This window comes from Podarcis raffonei, chromosome 18, assembly GCF_027172205.1.
Source record: "Podarcis raffonei isolate rPodRaf1 chromosome 18, rPodRaf1.pri, whole genome shotgun sequence".
NCBI classification, from domain to species: Eukaryota; Metazoa; Chordata; class Lepidosauria; order Squamata; family Lacertidae; genus Podarcis; species Podarcis raffonei.
The window spans coordinates 12005379-12032021 of NC_070619.1; the positions used below are offsets into that span (position 1 = coordinate 12005379).

Here is a 26643-nt window from a genome sequence, read left to right on the forward strand (position 1 = left end):
TTGAAAGCACGTCAAAGTGCAAGTAGATAAATAGGTACAGCTCCGGCGGGAAGGTAAACGGCGTTTCCGTGCGCTGCTCTGGTTCGCCAGAAGCGGCTTAGTCCTGCTGGCCACATGACCCGGAAGCTGTACGCCGGTTCCCTCGGTCAGTAAAGCGAGATGAGCGCCACAACCCCAGAGTCGGTCACGACTGGACCTAATGGTCCGGGGTCTCTTTACCTTTACGGAGAGGAGGGGATCCCTTTCCTATCTCCCAGCGGCAGAGTTTCTTTTCATGCTGTTATAGGAATTCTAAGTTATATACTGTGGTACCTCGGGTTACATACGCTTCAGGTTACATACGCTTCAGGTTACAGACTCAGCTAACTCAGAAATAGTGCTTCAGGTTAAGAACTTTGCTTCAGGATGAGAACAGAAATCGTGCTCCAGCGGTGCAGCGGCAGCGGGAGGCCCCATTAGCTAAACTGGTGCTTCAGGTTAAGAAATATTTCAGGTTAAGAACAGACCTCCGGAACGATATACGATATCTTGATTGTCATTGTCCCATGCAGAACAATGAAAATGAAAAACTACATAAAACTACTACAAAACTACATAAAACGTTCAAAACCCCCTCAAAACTCTGAAACCCCATTTTAAAATACACTATAGTATAGAGACCCCTTATGCTGCGTTTAGAACCAGAATTGCATTTGCGTAGAAACTGTTTCTCAGACGGCTAGTCCTAGTCTTTATAACCCTGGACCTTCTTCCAGAAGGCAGAAGCTGAAAGAGATCATTTCCGGGGTGCGCACTATCCTGCGCTATCTCTGCCGCTTTCTTATGGCACCTGGAAGCATAGATTTGATCTAAGGTGGGAAGAGTGCGCCCAATTATTCTCTCCACAGTCTTCACAACCCTGGACAGCGTTGTTTTTTCCCTGGCCGTGCAGCTCCCAAACCACACACACAGACCATAGGTTAATACACTAATACACTTAATATGATTTATGTGTTGCAGGGGGGGGGACCCAATCATTCAGTTTGTACAACACACATTCATAAGGACTCAATACTGGCTCTTGGATAAGGGGAAAGGGAGCAGTTTTTTCTTATAACAGTGCTTTCCAAATAAATAAATAAATGCAGTGGCCAGGTTCAGTTTCGATTCCTCTCGGCTGCTGGATTTCACAAATTCCCGGAAACAGAGGGAGGAGGGAGGCCCAAATCTTGTTGCCGGAGGGAGCCAGGAGGAATCACTCTTTGAGATTTGAAAGCTCGTGCTTCGAAAGCTCGAGTCGAAAGTGTTTCCCAACTTGCCTTCCCATGGATGAACTGCAGCGGGCCATGCGCAGATCCCTAGAAGATCTGAAGAACAAGTGGCTCTCTTTCACCAATCCATGGAGCAAGACCCATTTCTGGTGTGCAGCTGTCATCGTCCTCCAATGCCTTCTGTGGATCACTATGCTCCTTTCGGATCAACCGCGGGCAGTTTTGGAGCCAGAATGCGACCGAGCCCAACTGCTGGCCGAGGTGGCCTCTCTCAAGGAACAACTGGGAGCCGTGAAAAAGGAGATGGAGAAAGAGAGAATGGAGAGTGACAGGCAACTGGCCGCTACAAACCGGACCCTCAGGAAGACCAAGATGGCTTTGGAGAAAGCGATTAAGGGCAGCAATGATCTGCAGACCCAGCTGGCGGCTGCCAACCAGAGCCTGGGCGAGATGCAACAGCGCTGGGAGTCCTGCCAAGCTCAACTGGTAAAAATAAGGGATCTTCGAAGCTGGAAGGGGCTCCTATAATAATAATAACAATAATTTATTATTTATCTGGGACGCGGGTGGCACTGTGGGTTAAACCACAGAGCGTAGGACTTGCCGATCAGAAGGTCGGTGGTTCGAATCCCCACGACGGGGTGAGCTCCCGTTGCTCGGTCCCTGCTCCTGCCCACCTAGCAGTTCGAAAGCAAGTCAAGGTGCAAGTAGATAAATAGGTATCACTCTGGCAGGAAGGTAAACGGCGTTTCCATGCGCTGCTCTGGTTCGCCAGAAGCGGCTTAGTCCTGCTGGCCACATGACCCGGAAGCTGTACGCCGGCTCCCTCGGCCAGTAAAGCGAGATGAGCGCCGCAACCCCAGAGTCGGCCACGACTGGACCTAATGGGCAGGGGTCCCTTTACCTTTATTATTTATACCCCACCCACCTGGCTGGGCTTTCCCAGCCATTCTGGGCAGCTCCCAACAGAATATTAAAAACACGACAAAACATCAAACATTAAAAGCTTTCCTAAACAGGGCTGCCTTCGGATGTCTTCTAAAAGTCAGATAGTTGTTTATCTCCTTTACATCTGGTGGGAGGGCGTTCCACAGGGCGGGCGCCACCACCGAGAAGGCCCTCTGCCTGGTTCCCTGCAACCTTGCTTCTCGCAGGGAGGGAACCACCAGAAGGCCCTCGGGAGATGGACCCAGGTGTCCGGGGTGGACGATGGGGGTGGAGAAGCTCCTTCAGGTCTACTGGGCCATTTAGGGCTTTCAAGGTCAGCACCAACACTTTGAATTGTGTTCGGAAATGTCCTGGGAGTCAATGTAGGTCTTTCAGGACTGGTATTACATGGTCTCCACTCCCAGTCCCCAGTCTGGCTGCCACATTCTGGATTAGTTGCAGTTTCTGGGTCACCTTCAAAGGCAGCCCCACAGAGAGCGCATGGCAGTAGTCCAAGCGGGAGATAACCAGAGCATGCACCACTTTGGCCAGACAGTCTGTAGGCAGGGAGGGTCTCATCCTGCGTACCAGATGGAGCTGGGAGACAGCCGTCCTGGACACAGAATTGGCCTGCGCATCCATGGACAGCTCCTTCAGTTCTACTGGGCCTTTGAGGCCGTTTTGGGCTTTCAAGGTCAGCACCAACACTTTGAATTGTGCTCAGAAACCTCCTGGGAGCCAGTGTAGGTCTTTCAGGACTGGGTTATATGGTTGACGTGAACCAGAAATCCCCTCCAGGCACGATTTTCAAGGTATTTTTTTCCCTCCTGCTATAGGACAGCACGAAAGGAAAAACCGCATCTCTGGAGAAGGAAAGGAACAATCTACAGCAGGAGAACCAGAAGCTCCGAGGTGAGAAACCAGCAGAGATGGTGTCGTGGCGACGGCTGAGCACCACAATGCTTTGGGTTGTCCCTAACCCATAATAAGTCCAGCTTCCTCCCTCCCACTGAATGGGCTGATCCAATGCTTCACCGTGAAGCGCACCCTAAGAGTGTGAAGGCAAAGATGCGCAAAGGAAGCCGTGTTTCCGCCAAGCAAAAACCAGAGGTTTCCACACCTGTCCCAGTTCATTATATTTACTTTCTTTTTAAAAAATTAAAAATTATACGATGCTAATTTATAAAGAAAATATCATCTCTCTCTCTCTCTCTCTCTCTCTCTCTCTCTCTCTCTCTCTCTCTCCCTCCCTCCCTCCCTCTTCTCTTTCTTTCTCTTTCTTTCTCTCTCTCTCTCTTTCTTTCTTTCTCTTTTCTCTCTCTCCTCTCTCTCCCTCCCTCCCTCTTCTCTTTCTTTCTCTTTCTTTATTTCTCTCTCTCTCTCTCTCTCTCTCTCTCTCTCTTTCTCTTTTCTCTCTCTCTCCTTTTCTTTCTTTCTCTTTCTTTCTTTCTCTCTCTCTCTCTCCCTCCCTCCTTCCTTCCTCCATTCCTCTCTCTTTTCTCTCTCCCTCCCTCTCTTTCTCTTCTTTCTTTCTTTCTTTCTTTCTTTCTTTCTCTCTCTCTCTCTCTCTCTCTCTCTCTCTCTCTCTCTCTCTCTTTCTTTCTTTCTTTTCTCTCTCTCTCCTTCTCTCTCTCTCTCTCTCTCCCTCCTTTCCTTCCTTCCTTCCTTCCTTCCTTCCTTCCTTCCTTCCTTCCTTCCTTCCTCCATTCCTCTCTCTTTTCTCTCTCCCTCCCTCTCTTTCTCTTCTTTCTTTCTTTCTTTCTTTCTTTCTTTCCCTCCTCCCTCCCTCCCTCTCTCTCTTTCTCTTTCTCTGTATACATAAGATGACATGGAATCAGCTAACTATCGCAGGAAAACATATTCTTCATGGGCTTCACCCTGAAGAACACGTTTGGCTCCTTTGCAGTCTGGAAATTTTGATAAATAAACCCCTTTTGCAACGGGGTGGCGTTGAACAATTTCGTTTGCAGCTGCGCTCCCTTGGGCCTCAGGTGTTCTGGTCTTTGTCAAGCCATACAAGGCCCTTGAGGCGAAAGCAGTGTGTGAATCGTGGAATTGTAGAGTACGAATGGGCACCCCAGCGGTCATCTAGCCCAACCCGTTGCAATGCAGGGATCTCGGCCAAAGGAGCCGCGGCCGATGGCCTGGGGGCCAGTCAGAGAGTCCATGGGGGCCGCATTTCTCCCACAGGCCTGGTATCCCCCATTCCTGGCCATGCGGGGAGAGAGAGGGACATTTCCAAAAGTCATCTGTCGAGGTGGAATCGGCGGTGTGAAATCTGAAGGACGTTTGTTTTCTTTTTCAAAGGGAAAATTGACGGCCTTGTGCAGCAGCTGTCCAGTCGAGAAAGAGAGTTGGAGAGCTGGAGGAATAAGCAGCAATGGTAAGAGCGTCTAGGGTGAGTTCATATTTGTTTTTGCATTTCCTGCTGGGTGGGTCGAACTTTCGTACAATCCCCCAGGGCCGGATTTAGGTTTGATGCGGCCCTCAGCTCCTGAAGGTAATGGGGCCCTTTCTATGTCCAGCTGTCCTTTGTCAAGAACAAATTGTCGCTGTTTTTTCATGTTGAATAGATGCTATATGGTAATTTACGGACCTAATAGGTATCTCAAGACATTAGCCCATGTTGCCCTGCAACCAGTCCGTGCAGAATGTAGGCACCCTATATATAGGTAAAGGGACCCCTGAGCATTAGGTCCAGTCGTGGCCGACTCTGGGGTTGCGGCGCTCATCTCGCTTTACTGGCCGAGGGAGCCGGCGTACAGCTTCCGGGTCATGTGGCCAGCAGGACTAAGCCGCTTCTGGCGAACCAGAGCAGCGCACGGAAACGCCGTTTACCTTCCCGCCGGAGTGGTACCTATTTATCTACTTGCACTTTGAGGTGCTTTCGAACTACTAGGTGGGCAGGAGACGCTATATATAGAAAGGAGCAAAACAGTGATATTTGAGAGAGCAGGCTAGCAGGAGGGGCCCATGACTTACATCACAGGAGCTGACACAACACAAAACACTGTTGCTATATGTAGGTTCTGTTTTATATGTTTTTTATCTTATATTTTGGAAATGGACATCCAGGTTTTTTCCCCTTTAAATTTTTGGGGGGCCCCCAATCCAGCACTGAATCGAGCATCCCAAAACCCTAAATAAGAGTACAGTGTTCCCTTGGTTCTCAAACACCTTGGTACCAAAACAACTTGGAACCCAAACACTGCAAACCCAGAAGGAAGGGTTCCAGGTTGCGAACTTTTTTCAGAAGCCGAACGTGCTCCGTTTTGAGTGCCGCGTTTTGAGTGTCTGGTTTTTTGCTATTTATTTTGCGTTTTTGTTTTTGCGGTTCTTTTTCGTTTTGTTTTCGTGTGGAACTGATAGATTGATTGTGTGACTGCAGTACATTGCTTATTGCTTTCATTTTATGGGTCGGTGGTCTCGATAGATAGTAAAAATCCATGTTCAATTGCAGTTTTGGGGGTTGTTTTTAAAAGTCTGGAACGGATTAATCCGTTTTGCATGACCTTCTATGGGAAAGTGTGCATTGGTTTTGGAACGCTTTAGTTTTGGAATGGACTTCCAGAACAGATTAAGTTTGGCAACCAAAGTACCACTGTACTTGATGCCTCGCAAGCTTGTTAAAATGTATTTAAAAAGGATCCAAATTATGCAGGAATTGTGTCAAGGGGCAGAGGGAACATTAATGCACATGTGGTAGCCATGGAAGCAAGCCAAAGATTATTGGGAAATGATCTATCAACCAACCAACCAGCCAATAACAGCAATTGATACTTATTTATTATACCATCTATACATCGTTTTCATATAGTTTCCTTTCAGCAGAGAACAGTCAGTAAATTTCAAATCTACCTTCCACAGCTTTCCCCAGTCCTCAAATTGTATATTGTGTCCTATAAGGAGGACCCGATTCAATGGACCGCATTCTCTTAGATTTCCCTTTGCACAGCAGACCTCGCCAACTGATGCTGAGCAAAATGTCGGACCTCCAGCCCATAACTCGGAGGAGAAGCCAAAAGAGGTTTCTGCTGGCAGACCGGGGCAAAGATATCACTGCCTTAGTTGCTTCCTTTTTAGCCACAATTCTACCCAAAAGGGTTATCCTTTCAGAAAATAGTCAGGGCATAGCAGAACATCCAAATGCACACGACCATGTTGTTGTTGTTGTTGAGTCGTTTAGTGGTGTCCACATCTTTGTGACCCCCTGGACCAGAGCACGCCAGGCACATCTGTCTTCCACTGCCTCCCGCAGTTTGGTCAAACTCATGCTGGTAGCTTTGAGAACAGTGTCCCACCATCTTGTTCTCTGTCGTCCCCTTCTCCTTGTTCCCTCCATCCTTCCCAACATCAGGGTCTTTTCCAGGGAGTCTTCTCTTCTCCTGAGGTGGCCTCAGTCTTGGAGCCTCAGCTTCAGGATCTGTCCTTCCAGTGAGCACTCGGGGCTGATTTCCTTAAGGATGGAGAGGTTTGATCTTCTTACATGCGACCATAGTGCGTCCTTATAACCCTTGATAGCTTCACCCTTGTCATTTTAATGATCCCAGTGACTTGAAATGTTTTATACTGTGATGCCAGTAAAGGTTCTTGATTTGATTTGGGACGGCATCGCCCCAGAGGTAGCCTAATTGACCCAATATTTCCCCAACTGCTTTGTCTTTCTAGGGTTCAAAACCAGATGCAAGAGGAACATCAGAATTACCAGCAGCAGAATGTTGCCGTTGACATAACCAAGAGCCCCTGGTTGATGGCTGTTGTGTTTTTCTTCCTCCTCGTCCTCTTCCTCTTCCTCCTCCTAGTCTGTGTTGTCTGCCTATGCCAGTGAAGTTGCTATGGCAGATATGAACATTCGAAGTGTAAAAAGCGACTTCTTTGGGAAAAGAAGCATGATCCAGACCCCTCCCCCCCAAAAAAAACCTTTAACTCGTCATATATCATTTCCCAGAAAGCCTTCACCTCTTTACAAGGCCACCAGGTGTGGTAGAATAAACCTTCCCTTTCTTTACATTTCCAACACTCATTGGTTCTTGTCTTGTACATTTTAGCAAGCTTAGCTAGACAGCATCTTAAAAAGCAGAGGCATCACCTTGCCAACAAAGGTCCGTTTAGTTCAAGCTATGGTTTTCCCAGTAGTGATGTATGGAAGTGAGAGCTGGACCATCAAGAAGGCTGATCGCCGGAGAATGGATGCTTTTGAATTATGGCGCTGGAGGAGACTCTGGAGAGTCCCATGGACTGCAAGAAGATCAAACCTCTCCATTCGGAAGGAAATCAGCCCTGAGTGCTCACTGGAAGGACAGATCCTGAAGCTGAGGCTCCAAGACTTTGGCCACCTCATGAGAAGAGAAGACTCCCTGGAAAAGACCCTGATGTTGGGAAAGATGGAGGGCACAAGGAGAAGGGGACGACGGAGGATGAGGTGGTGGGACAGTGTTCTTGAAGCTACCAGCATGAGTCTGACCAAACTGCGGGAGGCAGTGGAAGATAGGAGGGCCTGGAGTGCTCTGGTCCAGGGGGTCACGAAGAGGCGGACACGACAAAACAACAGCTGGTGTTAAATACCATCTGTGCATCATTTTCAGGCTAAGACTTAATACGTTGGCGATCTGTCGATTTGAACGACGGCGGACATCTCTGCCTCTCTGGCTCCTCAAACCAGGAGTACCACAGCCAAAGTGAGCCCAAGAGACGTCAGGTCACCATAAAGAGTGATTCCACTGCTGGCTGGAAGCCTCCTTTGCTGCTGCCGAAGATGGGCAATGATTTCTTCCTGATGTTTGCTGTGATGGAGAAAGGCAGAGAGCAAGAAATCAGCTCATGGAGAAAGCACCGCCCCAAGGCCTTTCAAAATGGTGTGTCAAATCAGTGCATCATCTGTGTCGCACGATACGTGCCCGATTCCCTCACAAGGAGTCCGTCTAACCTACGGTTCGCTAGTACAGTGGTACCTTGGTTTTCAAACGCCTTGGTACTCAAATGCCTTGGTTTCCAAACACCGAAAACCTGGAAGTAAGTGTGTTCCGGTTTGCAAACATTTTTCGGAAGCCGAACATCCAACGTGGCTGTTGGCTATTGCTTCTGCACCAATCAGAACCCGCGCCTTGCTTTTCGAACATTTTGGAAGTCAAACGGACTTCCGGAATGGATCAAGTTTGGCGCTTTTGTCTTTGCTCTTTGTTTTGCGTTTTTTGTTTTTGAGGCCTTTTCGGTTCATTTGTTTTTGTGACGGTGTGGAACCAAGTTCAGCTACTGATTGATTGATTGATTGATTGATTGATTGTTTCTCCCCTGAAAATAGGGGCGTCCTATTCCATCCCCTCCAATGTTTCTCCCATGAAAATAGGGACGTCCTATTCCATACCCTCCAACATTTCTCCCCTGAAAATAGGGACATCCTATTCCATCCCCTCCAACATTTCTCCTCTGAAAATAGGGACGTCCTATTCCGTCCCTTCCAATGTTTCTCCCTTGAAAATAGGGACATCCTATTCCATACCCTCCAACATTTCTCCCCTGAAAATAGGGACATCCTATTCCATCCCCTCCAACATTTCTCCTCTGAAAATAGGGACGTCCTATTCCGTCCCTTCCAATGTTTCTCCCTTGAAAATAGGGACATCCTATTCCATCCCCTCCAACATTTCTCCCCTGAAAATAGGGACTTCCTATTCCGTCCTCTCCAACGTTTCTCCCCTGAAAATAGGGACGTCCTATTCCATCCCCTCCAACGTTTCTCCCCTGAAAATAGGGACGTCCTATTCCATCCCCTCCAACGTTTCTCCCCTGAAAAGAGGGACGTCCTATTCCATCCCCTCCAACGTTTCTCCCCTGAAAAGAGGGACGTCCTATTCCATCCCCTTCAACGTTTCTCCCCCTGAAAATAGGGACGTCCTATTCCGTCCCCTCCAACATTTCTCCCCTGAAAATAGGGACATCCTATTCCATCCCCTCCAACATTTCTCCCCTGAAAATAGGGACATCCTATTCCATCCCCTCCAACATTTCTCCCCTGAAAATAGGGGCGTCCTATTCCATCCCCTCCAACGTTTCTCCCCTGAAAAGAGGGACGTCCTATTCCATCCCCTTCAACGTTTCTCCCCCTGAAAATAGGGACGTCCTATTCCGTCCCCCACAACATTTCTCCCCTGGAAATAGAGACATCCTATTCCATCCCCTCACCAGAACAGAACCAGGTGCCTCATTGCTCACCAACCCACCCCCAACAGCACCTTCCTCATAAGTCGGACGTGGGTCTCACTTACTTTACACCTTGAAGCATCTGTGTCCAGTTTTTCAGGAGCGTGACCTCGTCTGGGAAATGGGAAAAAGAGGGCGGTTTTCATCCCCCCAAAACGCAAAGGCCTGGGTGGCAAAACACCTGTTTTTCATGCCAAAGGCTTCGCCGTTTGAATGGCGATGCCCATCAACTTTCATATAACCTTCAAATATTTTATTGGCATAGGGACGAGGGTGGCACTGTGGGTTAAAATAGACAGATAGATAGATAGATAGATAGATATAGATAAAGATAGATAGACGATAGCTAGATAGCTAGATAGATAGAAGATGATAGATGATAGATGATTAGATGATAGATAGATAGATAGATAGATAGATAGATAGATAGATGATAGATAGATAGATAGATATGATAGATAGATGATAGATGATAGATAGATAGATAGATAGATAGATAGATAGATAGATAGATGATAGATAGATGATAGATAAAAAAATTAAAAAATGTCCAGTAGCACCTTAGAGACCAACTAAGTTTGTTCTTGGTATAAGCTTTCGTGTGCATGCACACTTCTTCAGATAGATAGATAGATAGGTCGATAGACAGACAGACAGAAATAGATAGATGATTGATAGATGATAGATATAGATAATAATTTTTTATTTGTACCCCTCCCTCCCCAGCTAGAGCTGGGCTCAGAGCAGCTAACATCATATAGATAGTAAAATATGCATGAAAACAAGCAAGCAATTGATTAAAATGCATCCCAAAATTAATTAAATTTAAACTGGACAAATGACAATCCTCAGGTTAAAACAAAAAAAAATTTTTCCTTCCAGTAGCACCTTAAAGACCAACTAAGTTAGTTCTTGGTAAGTTAGTCCTCAGGTTAAAATTGAAAGCGGTTAATACTCGCCATAACCAACTGTTTCCACTGATATTATAAGGACCTGTTAGATAGATAGATAGATAGATAGATAGATAGATAGATAGATAGATAGATAGATGATAGATAGACGATATAGCACTTGGGGAGGTTGCCGGGTAGAGCAGGTGAGGGGTGTGGCTTAGAAAAGGGGTGTGGCCTGGGGAGAGGCCCCCGAGGGCTACGTGGAGAGGTCTGGGGGGCCGCCGAAACTGAGATCCCAGTTCTGCACTCCGCTCCTCGCCCCCCTCCAGCCCCAAACCACCTCCACCTAGGATCTTCCCAAAGCTTTTGAACATCCCAGAATCTCACCTTCCAGGCCTTTAATTTCCAGTTCCTTCAGGCGCAATCGGGTCTTGATCCGGGTCATTTCGGAGCTCAGGCTGGAGGCGTTGGCTTCTAGAGCTCTCTGCCCCGAGGCAAGACATCAACAACGAGGGAAAAAAAGGATTTTCTTTCACTTTTAATTTGCATATTGCCTTTCTATATTACAAGGCACAAGAAAATCAATAGCAAACGAGAGATAAACTCGGTGGGAACCAGGAGAAGAATCAGCATCCCAAAATAAATTTACCTCGCCCCTTTACTGCAAACGCCTTTAAAAAATAAATAAAATTAAGACAATTTTATTTCAGTAAACATTTTCAGGATTTTATGTTTTCTGCTGCTGCTTTAAATTGCTGTGGGTTGTTTGTTTTATACTGGATTTTATCTTTATCCTTACTCGTTTTGGTTTTTCTGGAAACCGTTCTGTATGACTTGTTTTTATTATTGCTTGTTAGCCACCCTGAGCCCGGCCTTGGCTGGGGAGGACAGGGTATAAATAAAAATAAAAATTATTATTATTATTATTATTACTGTACTTTGTTTTAAAAAGAAGCAGTGGGGGATGCGTAAGAGAAATAAATAAAGTTAGGCGCTTTGGAGTCCCACTTATATCCGCACCCTCCCGATAAAAAGGAAATCAATACCAAAGATTGCCCACGCTGTAATGATCCAAGACGAAAAAGCCACAATAGTTTTAAAAGAAACAGCTTATATCAATTAAGGCAATATTCAACGCTCCATTGGAATGGTAAACAGTCAAATTAAATAACAGCAAAGAACGATGACGATGAAGAATTAGCGAAAGGATAAAAGATAGGGAGGGGAGAGGGAAAATTTGGTTACTGCTTCTTCTCAAAGACAAAAATCTCGAAGACTTTTGCGGTGGAAGCAAAGGCACAGCGCTCTGGTTTTATCTTCCAAAGGCCACAATCCTGCGCTTGGTTAGCCAGGGATGCTTTGGTTCCGGAGGGCTTACTCCTGGGAAAGCGAAAGTGGGATCGCAGCCACGAAGCTCAACCCTCTGGATGTTTGCGTGGAAACACATTTTTTTGTTGAACAATAGGGCATCGATCGACGATTTTAACATATTGGATCAGCCCTGGATGTGCATTGACAACCAAGGTTAACACTGTCCACCAACCATATACAGTGGTACCTTGGTTCTCAAATGCCTTGGTTCTCAAACGCCTTGGTTCCCAAATGCCTTAGTTCTCAAACGCCTTGGTTCTCAAACACTTTGGTTCTCACACACCTTGGTTCTCAAACTCTGAAAACCCAGAAGTCAGTGTTCCGATTTCTGAACGCTTTCTGGAAGCCAATCGTCCGACACAGCTGTCAGCTATTGTTTCCGGGGCGCCTGTGCCAATCAGAAGCCGCGCCTTGGTTTCCGAACATTTCGGAAGTCAAACGGACTCGTGGCGGCTAACACCAGTAAAATTACAATGAAGAAGAAGAAGAAGAACTGAAGGCAGCCCTGTTTAGGGATGTTTTTAAAGTTTAATGCTTTATTGTGTTTTTAATATTCGGTCAGAAGCCACCCAGAGTGGCTGGGGAAACCCAGCCAGATGGGCGGGGTACAATTATTATTATTATTATTATTATTATTATTATTAATTGTATTATAATTTGGCATTGTTATAGGTAAAGGTACAGGACCCCTGGATGGTTAAGTCCAGTCAAAGGTGACTATGGGGTTGTTGTTATTATTACAGGTAGGTAGTCATGTTGGTCTGCTGTAGTCAAAACAAAATAAATTACAGTGGTACCTCGGGTTAAGTACTTAATTCGTTCCGGAGGTCCGTTCTTAACCTGAAACTGTTCTTAACCTGAAGCACCACTTTAGCTAATGGGGCCTCCTGGTGCCACCGCGCTGCCGGAGCACGATTTCTGTTCTTATCCGGAAGCAAAGTTCTTAACCTGAAGCACTATTTCTGGGTTAGTGGAGTCTGTAACCTGAAGCGTATGTAACCTGAAGCGTATGTAACCCAAGGTACCACTGTAAATGAAATGAAAATTTTTTAAAAATTCCTTCCAGTAGCACCTTAGAGACCAACTAAGTTAGTTATTGGTATGAGCTTTTGTGTGCATGCACACTTCTTCAGATATTATTATTATTATTATTATTATTATTATTATTATTATTATTATTATTATTATTCCTTATATTTGCTCCTTGCAAACACCCGGAACCCTTCAAACTTTGAGAATCAACCAGATTTGCAAGGTGGGGTTTGGATAATTCCGATTGCAACCGCCTATATTTTCCCGTTTCGCAGATATTTTAGCAACACAGACTTTACGCAAAACAAATGGACGTTTCCTTTGGCTTCATTCTGCCCTCCCCTCCCTTATTTTGCATCTTCTTGCGACCGCGTATCCAATTCCAACCTGTTTACAAACTTATCCGTTACATTTCCTTCCGAGTGCCTTTCTCCCTTTTTTCGCATCCCTCCTGCGATTTTATTTGCGGCTTACCGTGAGGTTCTGGCACGACTCCCAGCGCTTCGCGGCGGCTTGCAGAGTCCGGTTCACGGTTCCCAGGGAGGCCAGGCTGCTGGTGGCGTTGCTGCCCTCTCCCCAGTTCCCTGTCTCCGTTGCCCTTTCGTGGTGCGCAGCAAAATGCGCCAGCCCGGCCACTAAGATGAGGATGGCGGCGAACTCCAACGCAGCCACGGCGAGCCAGAGTTTGCGCTTCCCCCAGCGGAGACTGGGAGAGCTTTCCTTCTCTTCCATGGTTTGGAGTGGGTGCAAAGTGGGGGGTTACCCCAAAACCCAAAAGCGGCCCGAAAGGTCTTCCCCACCCGCTTCTCCGAGCCCCTCAGGGAGTTGGAACGGAGGGCACCCAAAAGGCCGGGAAAGAGAGCTCACCCGTTCCCAAAGTTGCGCACGGATAAACAGGTCATTCTCCGGAGAGGGGCTGCGTATCCGGCTGAATTTGGAAGAGATTCTGCTTCTCGCTGAGCAAATCTGAAAGGAAGAGGAAGAGCAGGAGGGGGGAGACCAGGAGGCAGGGCTACGGAATAGCAGCCTTCCCGGTGCTTCGTGCAACGCATTATTATTATTATTATTATTATTATTATTATTATTATTATTATTAGCTGCCACACAGGGGATTCTTGGATGAAAATAGGGACGTCCTATTCCATCCCCTCCAACGTTTCTCCCCTGAAAAGAGGGACGTCCTATTCCATCCCCTCCAACGTTTCTCCCCTGAAAATAGGGACGTCCTATTCCATCCCCTCCAACGTTTCTCCCCTGAAAATAGGGACGTCCTATTCCATCCCCTCCAACGTTTCTCCCCTGAAAATAGGGACGTCCTATTCCATCCCCTCCAACGTTTCTCCCGTGAAAATAGGGACGTCCTATTCCATCCCCTTCAACGTTTCTCCCCTGAAAATAGGGACCTCCTATTCCATCCCCTCCGACGTTTCTCCCCTGAAAATAGGGACATCCTATTCCATCCCCTCCAACGTTTCTCCCCTGAAAATAGGGACATCCTATTCCATCCCCTCCGACGTTTCTCCCCTGAAAATAAGGAAGTCCTTTTCCACCCCCTTCAACTTTTCTCCCGTGAAAATAGGGACGTCCTATTCCATCCCCTCCAACATTTCTCTCCTGAAAAGAGGGACGTCCTATTCCATCCCCTCCAACGTTTCTCCCGTGAAAATAGGGACGTCCTATTCCATCCCCTCCAACGTTTCTCCCCTGAAAAGAGGGACGTCCTATTCCATCACCTCCAACGTTTCTCCCCTGAATAGGGACATCGTAAGAAAAAGCGGGACATTCTGCAATCAAATCAGAAACCGGGACGGCTTCTGCCAATCCCTGGAAAACAGGGACACTTGGAGGTTCTGATATCGGTATATCACGATATTTAGCTGATGATATGTCCCGGAGTTGAAAACCAGATATCGCCCAGCCCTAGCACTTAGCAGAGGTCAAATTACTTGGTGATTTTTTTTAAAGGGCTGAATATAATTTAAGGGCACAGAGGCAAACCCATCAACTCCTGGCGGAAAAAAAGGCCACAAATAACTCCCTTGTGGTTTTCTTCCCTGCGGCCTGCGGTGAGCCACAGATGAAGGGTTTGTGTGATCGTAAGGAAACCCACGCAGGGAGATTATAGCGAGAGGAGTACGACCAGCGGCACAGTCTCTCTCCTGCCAGGAAGAAGAAGAAAGAGAAGAATGGATCCCTCTGCTGTCAAAGCCACCCTGAAGGTCCTGGGCTTGTGTGCGGTTCTCCTTCTGGTGTTGGCTGCTGTGACCGTATCCGTGGCCGTCATGGCGTGGCACTCGGAAGCGGCTCGCCAGCTCAGGAGGTGCCGGGAGCAGGTGGCGAACGAGACGGCGGCTCTTGGGGACAAGGTGGCCGAGCTGGAACGGGAAAGGGCCGGGCGTGAGAAGCAGCTGGAGAAGCTGGCCCAGCGAGAGAAGGACTTGCAGAAGCAGCTTGGCCAAGCCAAGGAGAGCAAGAAGAGGCTCAATGCCACCTTGATGGGCTGCTTGGAGAACGTGGTATTTTGGGCTTGGGTGGGAGGGGAACGTTATAGGCCCTATTTTCAGGGGAGAAACGTTGGAGGGGATGGAATAGGACGTCCCTATTTTCAGGGGAGAAACATTGGAGGGGATGGAATAGGACGTCCCTATTTTCAGGGGAGAAACGTTAGACGTTATGTGCTGGCTCTGCGCGGATCTGGGCTCCAGCTGTTTACCCCTGGCCTAAAGAACCCTAAACCCTTTTTTTGGAAACTCTATTTTGAGACAGTCCGGTGCAGAGACAGCTTATTCCGAGTCTCCGCCATGCCCATCCAAGGCTCTTTTTTCGGGCAGACGTATAATTTTTATCCGCCTCCAGGTACGCTCTGCAAGGCCACTCAGCCCCAGCTTCTCAAAAAAACACATCCTACCACACAGTCACTGGCCCGGCTGGATGAAGGCCAAGATTCAGGGACCTTGAGAGCCTTTGTGGTCCTCCTGGAGAAATATAAACAGACACAATAGCCGCCTTTTCCTGGGAAAAGCCCAACTCTGGAAAACGAATCGCTCACCTCCATTGTTCTCCTTCGAGCAATTTCCTTTTCAGCTGGTGGAGGTTGTAGGGCAGGAAAAGGGGGCTTGGGGAGGTTTTTGTGGGGCCTGAGTCCATTTCCTCTGCCTGCGATTGTCCCCATTTCTTGAGGTTTTGCAGAAGCGTCCAGATTTTGTCCGTTTTTAGTTTTGTGACGGCTTTCCCTTGCTCTCCTGGGCATCGGCAAACCGTCAGTCGCGTCCTAGTCAAGAGCTCATCACGACAGACAGAGCCTCTTTCACAGAATGGCAGAATTGGAAGGGACCCCAAGTTTCATCTAGTCCAACCCCCTGCCCAAAGGGTGAATTTACAGCTTTGCTTTGCCATTGTTGCAAGCATTCGTGGTTTGCATTCAGTTTTTCCTTCGGGTGGCACTGTGGGTTAAATCACAGAGCCTAGGACTTGATGATCAGAAGGTCGGTGGTTCGAATCCCCGCGACGGGGTGAGCTCCCGTTGCTCGGTCCCAGCTCCTACCAACCTAGCAGTTCAAAAGCACGTCAAAGTGCAAGCAGATAAATAGGTACCGCTCCGGCGGGAAGGTAAACGGCGTTTCCGTGCGCTGCTCTGGTTCGCCAGAAGCGGCTTAGTCATGCTGGCCACATGGCCCGGAAGCTGTACTCCGGCTTCCTCGGCCAGTAAAGTGAGATGAGCGCTGCAACCCCAGAGTCGGCCATGACTGGACCTAATGGTCAGGGGTCCCTTTACCTTTACCTATTTTTTGGGTGGCCCCAAGAGAGTGGGGCCCTAAGCTGGAGCTTGTTTAGCTTATATGTAAATCCGGCACTGGCGACGGCAGACCCTCCCCCCTTGCCTGTTTCTTCAAAGGTGTGGCGTGGCCACAGGTGGGAGGGTGCTGTGTGGGCGTGGTCTAAAGAAGGGGTGGAGCTATAAGCCCAGGACCCACATCTTAAGAGATGCTGCCCCCTCCGTCTCTCTTGCAGACCCTTTTGGATGCCAACCTGACAGTGCTCCACAGCGAGATGTTCACCCTCCAGGCTGAAGGGGTGGAGATGGACGGTCGTAACAGCGCCCTGCTGGGTAATAACAATAATAATTGCAATAAGGATGATTTATTACTTGTACCCCGCCCATCCAAGTTGCAGATGTTACAAGGGGAGAGCCAATGAAAAGTCATCTGTAATGATTTCTTTATAGGTCTTGTAAAGTCAAAGCTTACTGGGAAACGATGTATAATGAATTGAAAAAGATGTTAATAATAATAATAATAATAATAATAATAATAATAATAATAATTTATTATTTATACCCCGCCCCTCTGGCTGGGTTTCCGGTCCTACAAACCTGCCTGGGCTCCGAGGTATTCGTGGGCCTCCCTTCCTTCAACCCTGCCCCCCTCAAAGGCACCCTCAGTGGCGACCCACGGCAGGGCCTTGTCGGTGTTGGCTTCCTCCCAGATTCTGCCACATTAGTTGGTTTAGAACGTTATAAAGGCGTCATATGAATGTGACACCAGAGGGCGACGTAGAGCCAAAATTGGAAGTCGATGGTAATTTCCATTGTGAGCTTTTATAACAGTTTTTTTCCATAGCGATTTTTTATAGCTGTGTAGATCCAGCCTGGAACTTTCTCCCCAGAGAAACTAATAATAATAATAATATTATTATTATTATTATTAATAATAATAATAATAATAACAACAACAACAATAACAACAATAATAATAATAGTAGGAAGTCAATGATAATTTCCACTGTGAGCTTTTATAATGGGTTTTTTTCCATAGTGATTTTTTATAGCTGTGTAGATCCAGCCTGGAACTCTCTCCCTGGAGAAAACAACAACAACAATAATAATAATAATAATAATAATAATAATAATAATAATGGCCGAAATTGGAAATCAATGGTAATTTCCATTGTGAGCTTTTATAGCGGTTTTTTTCCATAGCGTTTTTTTAATAGCTGTGTAGATCAAGCCTGGAACTTTCTCCCCGGAGAAGCTAATAAGCTAATAATAATAATAATATTATAATAATACTTTCCCCCTACCTTGTTGGAGAAGGGGTGGGCTTGGAGGAAGCCTGGAAAGCTTTTTCTGCATTGTGCCGTTGTTCTCAAGCCCGTCTCTCGGCCCTTTCCCGCTCGCAGCGGAGATGTCCCGGTGGCGGCAGCAGGCGGCCAGCTTGGAAGAGCGGCTGGAGGCAGCGGCGGGAGAAAAGGCCGCGGCCGAGGCGGAGAGGGACCACTGCGAGGCGCGGCAGGCAGCGCTGCAGGAAAGTGTGTAAGTCGAGTCTCCATGTTGCAGAGAAACAAATCACAGAATCTAACACAGAGGTCAGCAACCTAAAGCCCATGGGCCAGAAGCAGCCCGTGGGGGTCGCTTAACCGGCCCATGAGCCGCTCCCGAACCTAGCTGCCCGCTTGGCGAGTCCCTGCACGCTGTGCTAAACTGGCGCAGCGCAGGGACTCTCTTCCGCGGCTTCGGAAATTGCTTCTGCACATGCCCAGATGCCGAAAATCGCAGGCGCGGTTTTGGGCGTCTGGGCATGCGCAGAAGCGATTTCCGGCGTTGCACTGCCCCTGATCTAGCAGAGCGGTCCTAGCTAAAAGCTGGTCAAACGAAGAAGGAAAAAAGAGGAAGATTGCTGCGTGACTCGTCCTTTTATTACCTGGACAGGTGAGATCACGCCCACCTTCGATCACATGCAAAAGGAAGGCTGCTCCAGCCAGGAGGAACAGAAAGCTTCGACCGTCTGGACCAAACTTTCCCTCCCATGTCTTCTCTAGCAAAACAAGGAATGTTGTACTTGACTGCCTCTCAAGGATCACATCCCATACAGTAGCTCCTCAAATCTTTCTAAATATCTATATCTTGTGGGAATGTTCAGGGTGGCAGGAGAGGATATATTGTTTATTCATATCCTTCCTAATCTTGCGCTAGCAAGTTCCTTTACGTAGCAGAGTTACACCCCCCTTTTTACATGCACAGCAGATAACTGGTTGCAGGCTCGTGTGAGCCTCTCACTATTATACAATTCATTCAGAAGTTTACTCACACGTTCAGTTCACAGATGGATCCCTGAAGGCAGACTTAGTTACAAAGTATATACATGTGGATCTACCCCATATGGGGGGATACATTCCCCTTTTACATGCACAGCAGGTGGCTGGTCGCAGGCTCGTGTGAGCCTCTCACTATTCTACAATTCGGTCTGTCTTCAGATTGAATTGTACATTCCTGCTAAATTCCCTTGAATCCCTCTTAAAAGAATAAAGATGCCACAATCTTATTCAAAGTCAATAAAGGATGTTTACTCACATCAGTTCACAGTTGGATTCCTGAAGGCAGACTTAGTTACAAATATGTACATGTGGATCTGCCCCATATGAGGAAATAATCCCAGTGCTTCTGCTAGCAGAGCATTCCTAGCTAAAAGCTGATCAAACGAAGAAGTCAAAAAGAGAGAGGTGTGCTGTGTGACTCATCCTTTTGTTACCTGGACAGGTGAGGTCACGCCCACCTTCTGTCACATGCAAAAGGAAGGATGTTCCAGCCAGGAGGAACAGGAAGTTTCGACCAGCTGGACCAAACATTCCCTCGCATCGTCTTCTCTAGCATCGCAAGGAATGTTGTACTTGACTGCCTCTCATGACTCACATCCCACATATATTGGTGATAATTTGATGTATAGGTAATCTGTCGGGGGGGGGTGTCTCATCAGTCCGTATCCCCCTTCCTGACGTCTCTTTTTTGCCTTTTACCTCCCCAGGCACGGCTACCTGTCCGAAATCGCCTCCCTCCACCGTCGCCTTCAGGGGCGTCCGTCCTCCTCCGGCCGCAGGTGCCCTCCGTTCCGGTACTTATTGTGGGGGCTGGCGATCTTTTTCATTCTTGGCCCTCTCGTAAGTTTTCAGAGCCGAGAGGGTTCCCCTGGGGCGATCCCTTGCTCAAAAGGGTGGCGATCACCCTGCCGCGAGAGAAAGATTTGGCATCCGTCACTCCGGCTTGACTTAACCCGGCGCAGTCAAAAGTATTCTGCCCCCCATTGCGAATCAGATTTATTTATCGAAATTTGCAGGGTTTGAGCTGTATGCAAGGAGCAAATTGAAAAACGGAAGCCGTAGCTCAACGCAAGGGATGCTTCAAGGTAAAGGTAAAGGGACCCCTGACCATTAGGTCCAGTCGTGACCGACTCTGGGGTTGCGGCGCTCATCTCGCTTTACTGGCCGAGGGAGCCGGCGTACAGCTTCCGGGTCATGTGGCCAGCATGACTAAGCCGCTTCTGGCGAACCAGAGCAGCGCACGGAAACGCCGTTTACCTTCCCGCCGGAGTGGTACCTATTTATCTACTTGCACTTTGATGTGCTTTCGAACTGCTAGGTGGGCAGGAGCAGGGACCGAGCAACGGGAGCTCACCCCGTCACGGGGATTTGAACCGCAGACCTTCTGATCAGCAAGTCCTAGGCTCTGTGGTTTAACCCACAGCGCCACCCATCCCACAGCGCCACGGAAGCCGTAGCTCAACGCAAGGGATGTTTCAAGAGCTTCCCCCAAATTCAACTGGAAAAGCAACTTCGCTTCATGCAAACAGCTCAGAGTCTGAACATTTTGATAATCAACCTGATTTCCAATGGAGGTTGAATAATTCCGATTGCGACTGCAGAACATCATGGATGGTGGATGGGAAGTCAATGGAATGTCTATGGGGAAACGTGTGAAATTTAACAATTAAATAGATAAATGTTTTTTTAAGGGAACCTACATATTCCATGTTGCTAGTTGCTGCTGGTTAATATAAAATTGAATTGCTTCTTCTGTGTTTTTGTTTTAACTCGCTTTCATTCATTTTGTTGTTGTCGTTTCAGGAAAGGCTGATTTTTCTCCTCTAGAGCAACTTACCCAACGCCTTCGACATGATGAGAGGTTTTGCGGACCCCTTCCTCCTCTCCCCCAACCGGTTCAAAGTCACAGATAAATACCAAATTCAGGTGCAGCTTTGGGGAAATTGGCAGTGGGGAGAGACAGATTATTAAACCAGATTGGAATTATAGAACTGTAGAGTTGGAAAGGACCGTGAGGGTCAGCTAGCAATGCAGGAATATTCTGGGATGATTCAGATCACAATTTAAATAAATTTAAATTAAAAAAATTAATTTAAATTTAATGTTCAAATAAAACGCTGTTCTCTGACCCAACCAAGTAAGTCTGCCTTGTTGTGGTTTTTCCTCTTGGTGTTCCCTTCTCCCTTGCAGAAGCAAGGAACGCAACATTAAAAAGATTCCTTTTTTTTTTTTTTATAATGATTTTTTATTACAGATTTTTATAACAACACAAACATATAACAAATACATAAACAAACAAAAAACAAAAACAGAACAAAAAACATGTACCATTTCAAATCTTAGTTTCTTATACCTTTCTTCCCCGACTTCCTCATGCCTCCCTTTTCTGTATTCCAAGTTCTTATCAATTACTCAGCAAATCTTCCCTTATTTTAATTAAAATTTTAAACTAATCTTCCTTATTCTCCTTGTCTTAACCATTACTGATAGTAACCATTTACTTTCCAGTCCAACATCATTCTAACTTTCATTAATTTTGTAATATTTCTTTAAATAGTCCTTGAACTTTTTCCATTCTTCTTGCGCTGCTTCTCTTCCCTGGTTTCGGATTCTGCTCGTCATTTCTGCCAAACATTAAAAAGATTCCTGGTGGATCGCGATTCTCCGCTGCAGGCCTGCTTAGATCTGAGTAAAAGGCACTAGGATTTTTCCCTTGGGTTACTGGAAACAAAAACACCGAAAGAAAAAACCTGGATGTTTTGTCAAATGCCCGGACAGAAATTTTAATTCTGGAAAAGAAGTCGCGTCCGGGGGAAATAGGACATATGGCAACCCAACCCCCTATCTTCTTCTTCCTCTCTGGCGATCCCTCATAGCCGAGTAAGATTGTCTTCCATGAACACGGTTTTAGCAGTGAGTCCGTAAGGGACTGTAGAGGCCAATTCTGGATCCACGCGTCCTTCCACAGTGAGGACATTGGTTTCCGGGCGGGAGTTGATCCCGGTGAGGGTTTGCCAAGCCTGCCTTCCTCTTGGCACATTTCTCCCTTGCGTCCTGAGTTCGAGTGTCTTCAAAGCCCATGACACCTTTGGTCAAGGCTGTTCTCCAGCTGGAGCTCTCGCAGGCCAGTGTTTCCCAATTGTCTGTGTTTATACTACATTTTTAAAGATTTGCCTTGAGAGAGTTTTTGAACCTCTTTTGTTGACCACCAGCATTACGCTTTCCATTTTTAAGTTCGGAATAGAGTAGTTACTTTGGAAGACGATCATCAGGCATCCGCACAACATGGCCAGTCCAACGAAGCTGATGTTGAAGAATCATTGCTTCAATACTGATGATCTTTGCTTCTTCCAGTACACTGGTATTAGTTCGCCTGTCTTCCCAGGTGATGTGTACAAATTTTCAGAGATACTGTTGATGGAATCTTTCGAGGAGTTGGAGGTGGCGTTTATAAGTGGTCCATGTTTCACAAGCATACAGTAAGGTTGGTAGTACAAAAAGAGAACATCTGGCAACCCCATACCCTATAGCCTGATCTAGCAGGGGTCGTGTGTTGGATGCTGGTGGCACTGTGGTCTAAACCACAGAGCCTCTTGGGCTTGCCGATCAGAAGGTCAGAGGTTCGAATCCCCGCGACGACGGGGTGAGCTCCCGTTGCTCAGTCCCTGCTCCTGACAACCTAGCAGTTCGAAAGCATGTCAAAGTGCAAGTAGATAAATAGGTACCACTGCAGCGGGAAGGTAAATGGAGTTTCCGTGCGCTGCTCTGGTTTCCGTCATGCGCCAGAAGCGGTTTAGTCCTGCTGGCCACACGACCTGGAAAGCTGTCTGCGGACAAACGCTGGCTCCCTCGGCCTGAAAGCGAGATGAGCGGTGCAACCCCAGAGTCGCCTTTTGCTGGACTCATCCAGGAGTCCTTTGCCTCGTGAGTGCAGTTTATGAGTTGACCATGAGGGAGCAGCATACGATCACTTCATCTTTAGGGATGAAGGAAATTTGGCTTTCTCTCTCCATTTCTGCTTTGCAAACCCCGAGTGTGCATTTCTCCTTTTCATACGTAATTGCACCAAACACATTTCCCCAAGCTTGCACACATTGTCAGCACCCATGTGTCTTGAGAGATGATGGAGTACTCCTCCGGGGGGGGGGGAGCCAAAAAACTGTGAAAGCAGAACCAAAGTGACCTTCCCAGGGTGCAATCCTGGGCCATGCGTCTGGGGGTCCCAGGCTGCCCAGATGACAAAACCCCCCTCTCAGCCGCTTTAGGGAAACTAGAAGGGGAAGAAATGGAGGCAGTGAGAGATTTTACTTTCTTGGGCTCCATGATCTCTGCAGATGGTGACAGCAGCCACGAAATTAAAAGACGCCTGCTTCTTGGGAGAAAAGCAATGACAAACCTAGACAGCATCTTAAAAAGCAGAGACATCACCTTGCCAACAAAGGTCTGTATAGTTCAAGCTCTGGTTTTCCCAGTCGTGATGTATGGAAGTGAGAGCTGGACCATAAAGAAGGCCGATCGCCGAAGAATGGATGCTTTTGAATTCTGGTGCTGGAGGAGACTCTTGAGAGTCCCATGGACTGCAAGAAGATCCAACCTCTCCATTCGGAAGGAAATCAGCCCTGAGTGCTCACTGGAAGAACAGATCCTGAAGCTGAGGCTCCAAGACTTTGGCTACCTCATGAGAAGATAAGACTCCCTGGAAAAGACCCTGATGTTGGGAAAGATGGAGGGCACAAGGAGAAGGGGATGACGGAGGACGAGATGGTGGGACAGTGTTCTCGAAGCGACCAGCATGAGTTTGACCAAACTGCGGGAGGCAGTGGAAGACAGGAGTGCCTGGCATGCTCTGGTCCAGGGGGTCACAAAGAGGTGGACACGACTAAACGACTAAACAACAACATATTGGAATCAAGACATTAAATGAGCACCATTTTCTTTTCCTTTTTCCTTTGGGGATAGAGGCCTGCAGGGAATGTGTCTCTCCTCCTCAATAGCTTTGAATGCTGTCCCCATCCCTTTCCCCAAAGACGTCTGGTCACCTCTGAGCTACTCCCGAACTACCGGATTTCGCTCTTGGCTCCTGGGGCTTCCTTTTCAGAGCTAGAAATAGCGCCAGCTGGCCACCACCCTTCCAGGCTCAGAGGAAAACCAAGAGACAGTTCCTGTGGCAATTTGGGCTCTCCGGCTGAATGCGGGACCCTCTTCATCTCCCTGAATCTCACGCTACAAAGAGAAATAGCCCGCTCTGTTTCTTTACCTATACAATCAGCATCCCCTTCTTTCCTCTACCCTCCCCATCCCCTTTTCCTTTCATGCTGCGCCTTTGATTTATGGCGGCTCAAGAGTGGAGATGAAAACCCTCTGAATAAATCAATAAATTGTGTTGTGCCTTGTCTAAAGCTAGGTTAGGGGAAATGTCGGTCAATTCTCCTACCTGGGCAGTTATCTTTCCACAAGGGCCAACATTGATCCCAAAATCCAGCATCGCCTGAGCTCTGCGAGTGTGGCTTTCTCCTGATTGAAGTGCAGAGTGTTTGAGGACTGGGTCATTCCCAGGGAAACCAAAATGCTTGTTTACAAAGCTATTGTACTACCAACCTTACTGTATGCTTGAGAAACATGGACCACTTACAAAAGCCATCTCCAACTCCTCGAAAAATTCCATTAACGGTGTCTCCGAAATATTTTACACACCACTTGGGAAGACAGGCAAACTAATGCCAGTGTACTGGAAGAAGCAAAGATCACCAGTGTTGAAGTGATGATTCTTCAACATCAACTTTGTTGGCCTGGTCATGTTGTGCGGATGCCTGATTATCGTCTTCCAAAGCAACCACTCTATTCCAAACTTAAAAACGGAAAGTGTGATGCTGGTGGTCAACAAAAGAGGTTCAAAGACTCTCTCAAGGCAAATCTTTAAAAAAAAAAAGTAGTATAAACACTGATAACTGGGAAACCCTTTCCTGCGAGTGCTCCAGTTGGAGAACAGCCTTTCCCAAAGGTGTCGTGGGTTTTGAAGACACTCGAACTCAGGACGCAAGAGAGAAACGTGCTAAGAGAAAGGCATGCTTGGCAAATCCACACCTTGATCAACTCCTGCCTGGAAACCAATGTCCCCACTGTGGAAGGACGTGGGGATCCAGAATTGGCCTCCACAGTCACTTATGGACTCACTGCTAAAACCGTGTTTATGGAAGACAATCTTACTCGCTACGAGGGATCGCCAAAGAAGAAAGAAGGAGTTGCTGGGTGGGTTGGACTACATGACCTCTGGCGTCCCTTCCATTCTAGGGATTAAAGTTAGTTGGAGCGGAGCCAGATTTTAAAGGACGGCGATTGCAATAATGGGCTTGTTTTGGTATGCAAGCGTTTGACGTGTTTGGGGGGAAACACTTAGGACAGGCGCCAAGAACAATTCAGAAAGACAAAAGGACCTGAACAGTTGAACCGAGCAAAGCTGCCAGATATCTGTCCCAAATCGCAAGATGATGGGGTTAGATCTGGTTAATTGTTTAGATGATTTATAGACTTCCCTTTGAAAAAGCTGCAGGGCGTTTTGCAAACAAAAGAAGACGGAGGCAAAAAAACAACAACCAACAACCCCCAAACAGGGAGAAATCCAGGCAACTGCCAATTATTCCCCAAATCCCGGGAAGTCTGGCTTGTTAAGGTGCTGTTAGGAGTTGTTAAGAGATCACCCTCGCAAAGCTATTGGTATAAGAAAAAAACCTGCTCCTTTCCCCTTATGGGGTACCCAAGAGCCCTTACAGAGTCCTTATGTAGGTTCTCTATCGTAGGAGAAAATAGCAGAGGCCAAGCAGAGAATATTGAGAAGCAAAGCAGCTAGTAAGCCTGATCTTTATTGAACAGGGCCCTCACTCCCCACACGCAGGAGGGAGGAGGAACCCAGAACATTGGTGCTCAAGCCCTTATATAAAGGTAAAGGTAAAGGGACCCCTGACCATTAGGTCCAGTCGTGGCCGACTCTGGGGTTGCGGCGCTCATCTCGCTTTACTGGCCGAGGGAGCCGGCGTACAGCTTCCGGGTCATGTGGCCAGCAGGGCTAAGCCGCTTCTGGCGAACCAGAGCAGCGCACGGAAACGCCATTTACCTTCCCGCCGGAGCGGTACCTATTTATCTACTTGCACTTTGAGGTGCTTTCGAACTGCTAGGTTGGCAGGAGCAGGGACCGAGCAACGGGAGCTCACCCCGTCGTCGTGGGGATTCGAACCGCTGACCTTCTGATCGGCAAGTCCTAGGCTCTGTGGTTTAACCCACAGTGCCACCCATGTCCCTTGTAGCTCAAGACCACCCCCCAAAATATCATGCATACATCACAGAAAGAGGTGGTCCACAGCAGATATTGAAGTATGTTGCTTCTCTCCTGTCTGCCAGGATACCTGATCAATCATGCCTTATCAATTGCCTTTTCTGGGTAGCCTGGCCATTCCTTGGAGATGGTAAATACTAAGTTCCTGAATCTCTTACGCATATTGATAAGTGTGGTCAGCTGAACAGGTACTTGCCAGACTGTATTTACAGGGAGGTGTGAGCCCCTGCAGTCCAAAGACCATTGGAAAGCTTTCCCCATTTCCTTCCTCCTTGCAGAGAAATATTCTGCCTTGGTCAGACCACACCTGGGATACTGTGTCCAGTTCTGGGCACCACAATTTAAGAAGGATGTGGACAAGCTGGAAGGTGAGCAGAGGAGGGAGACCAAGATGATAAAAGGTCTGGAAACCGAGCCTGATGAGGAACGGTCAAAGGAGCTGGGGATGTTCAGCCTGGGAAAGAGGAGACTGAAAAGAGATGGGAGAGCCATCTTCCAATATCTTGAGGGCCGTCCCATGGAAGAAGGAGTGTGCTTCCCTCTGATT

The 26643-nt window shown here is 47.4% G+C and overlaps 3 protein-coding genes across 3 annotated transcripts in view; all 3 read left to right on the forward strand.

Moving 5' to 3' along the window:
- SIRT6 (sirtuin 6) overlaps positions 1 to 26643 on the forward strand; it is a 245771-nt gene that overhangs the window by 161924 nt on the left and 57204 nt on the right. The window lies entirely within an intron of this gene.
- LOC128405922 (uncharacterized) lies at positions 1167 to 7189 on the forward strand. Its single transcript, XM_053372967.1, has 4 exons — positions 1167 to 1736; positions 3014 to 3089; positions 4485 to 4560; positions 6846 to 7189. The coding sequence occupies exons 1-4, from the start codon at positions 1305 to 1307 to the stop codon at positions 7003 to 7005; spliced, it is 744 nt and encodes a 247-aa protein (XP_053228942.1). The 5' UTR covers positions 1167 to 1304; the 3' UTR covers positions 7006 to 7189.
- Positions 14448 to 20818, forward strand: LOC128405923 (uncharacterized). Its single transcript, XM_053372969.1, has 5 exons — positions 14448 to 15189; positions 16685 to 16781; positions 17852 to 17984; positions 19474 to 19606; positions 20570 to 20818. The coding sequence occupies exons 1-5, from the start codon at positions 14860 to 14862 to the stop codon at positions 20591 to 20593; spliced, it is 717 nt and encodes a 238-aa protein (XP_053228944.1). The 5' UTR covers positions 14448 to 14859; the 3' UTR covers positions 20594 to 20818.

Coding starts and splice junctions, on each gene's coding strand:
- LOC128405922 (XM_053372967.1), top strand. CDS start 1,305: ATGGATGAACTGCAGCGGGCCATGCGCAGATCCCTAGAAGATCTGAAG. Junction 1,737..3,013: donor AGTCCTGCCAAGCTCAACTG/GTAAAAATAAGG, acceptor CTCCTGCTATAG/GACAGCACGAAAGGAAAAAC. Junction 4,561..6,845: donor TGGAGGAATAAGCAGCAATG/GTAAGAGCGTCT, acceptor TTGTCTTTCTAG/GGTTCAAAACCAGATGCAAG.
- LOC128405923 (XM_053372969.1), top strand. CDS start 14,860: ATGGATCCCTCTGCTGTCAAAGCCACCCTGAAGGTCCTGGGCTTGTGT. Junction 16,782..17,851: donor TCGTAACAGCGCCCTGCTGG/GTAATAACAATA, acceptor TCCCGCTCGCAG/CGGAGATGTCCCGGTGGCGG. Junction 19,607..20,569: donor TTTTCATTCTTGGCCCTCTC/GTAAGTTTTCAG, acceptor TTGTCGTTTCAG/GAAAGGCTGATTTTTCTCCT.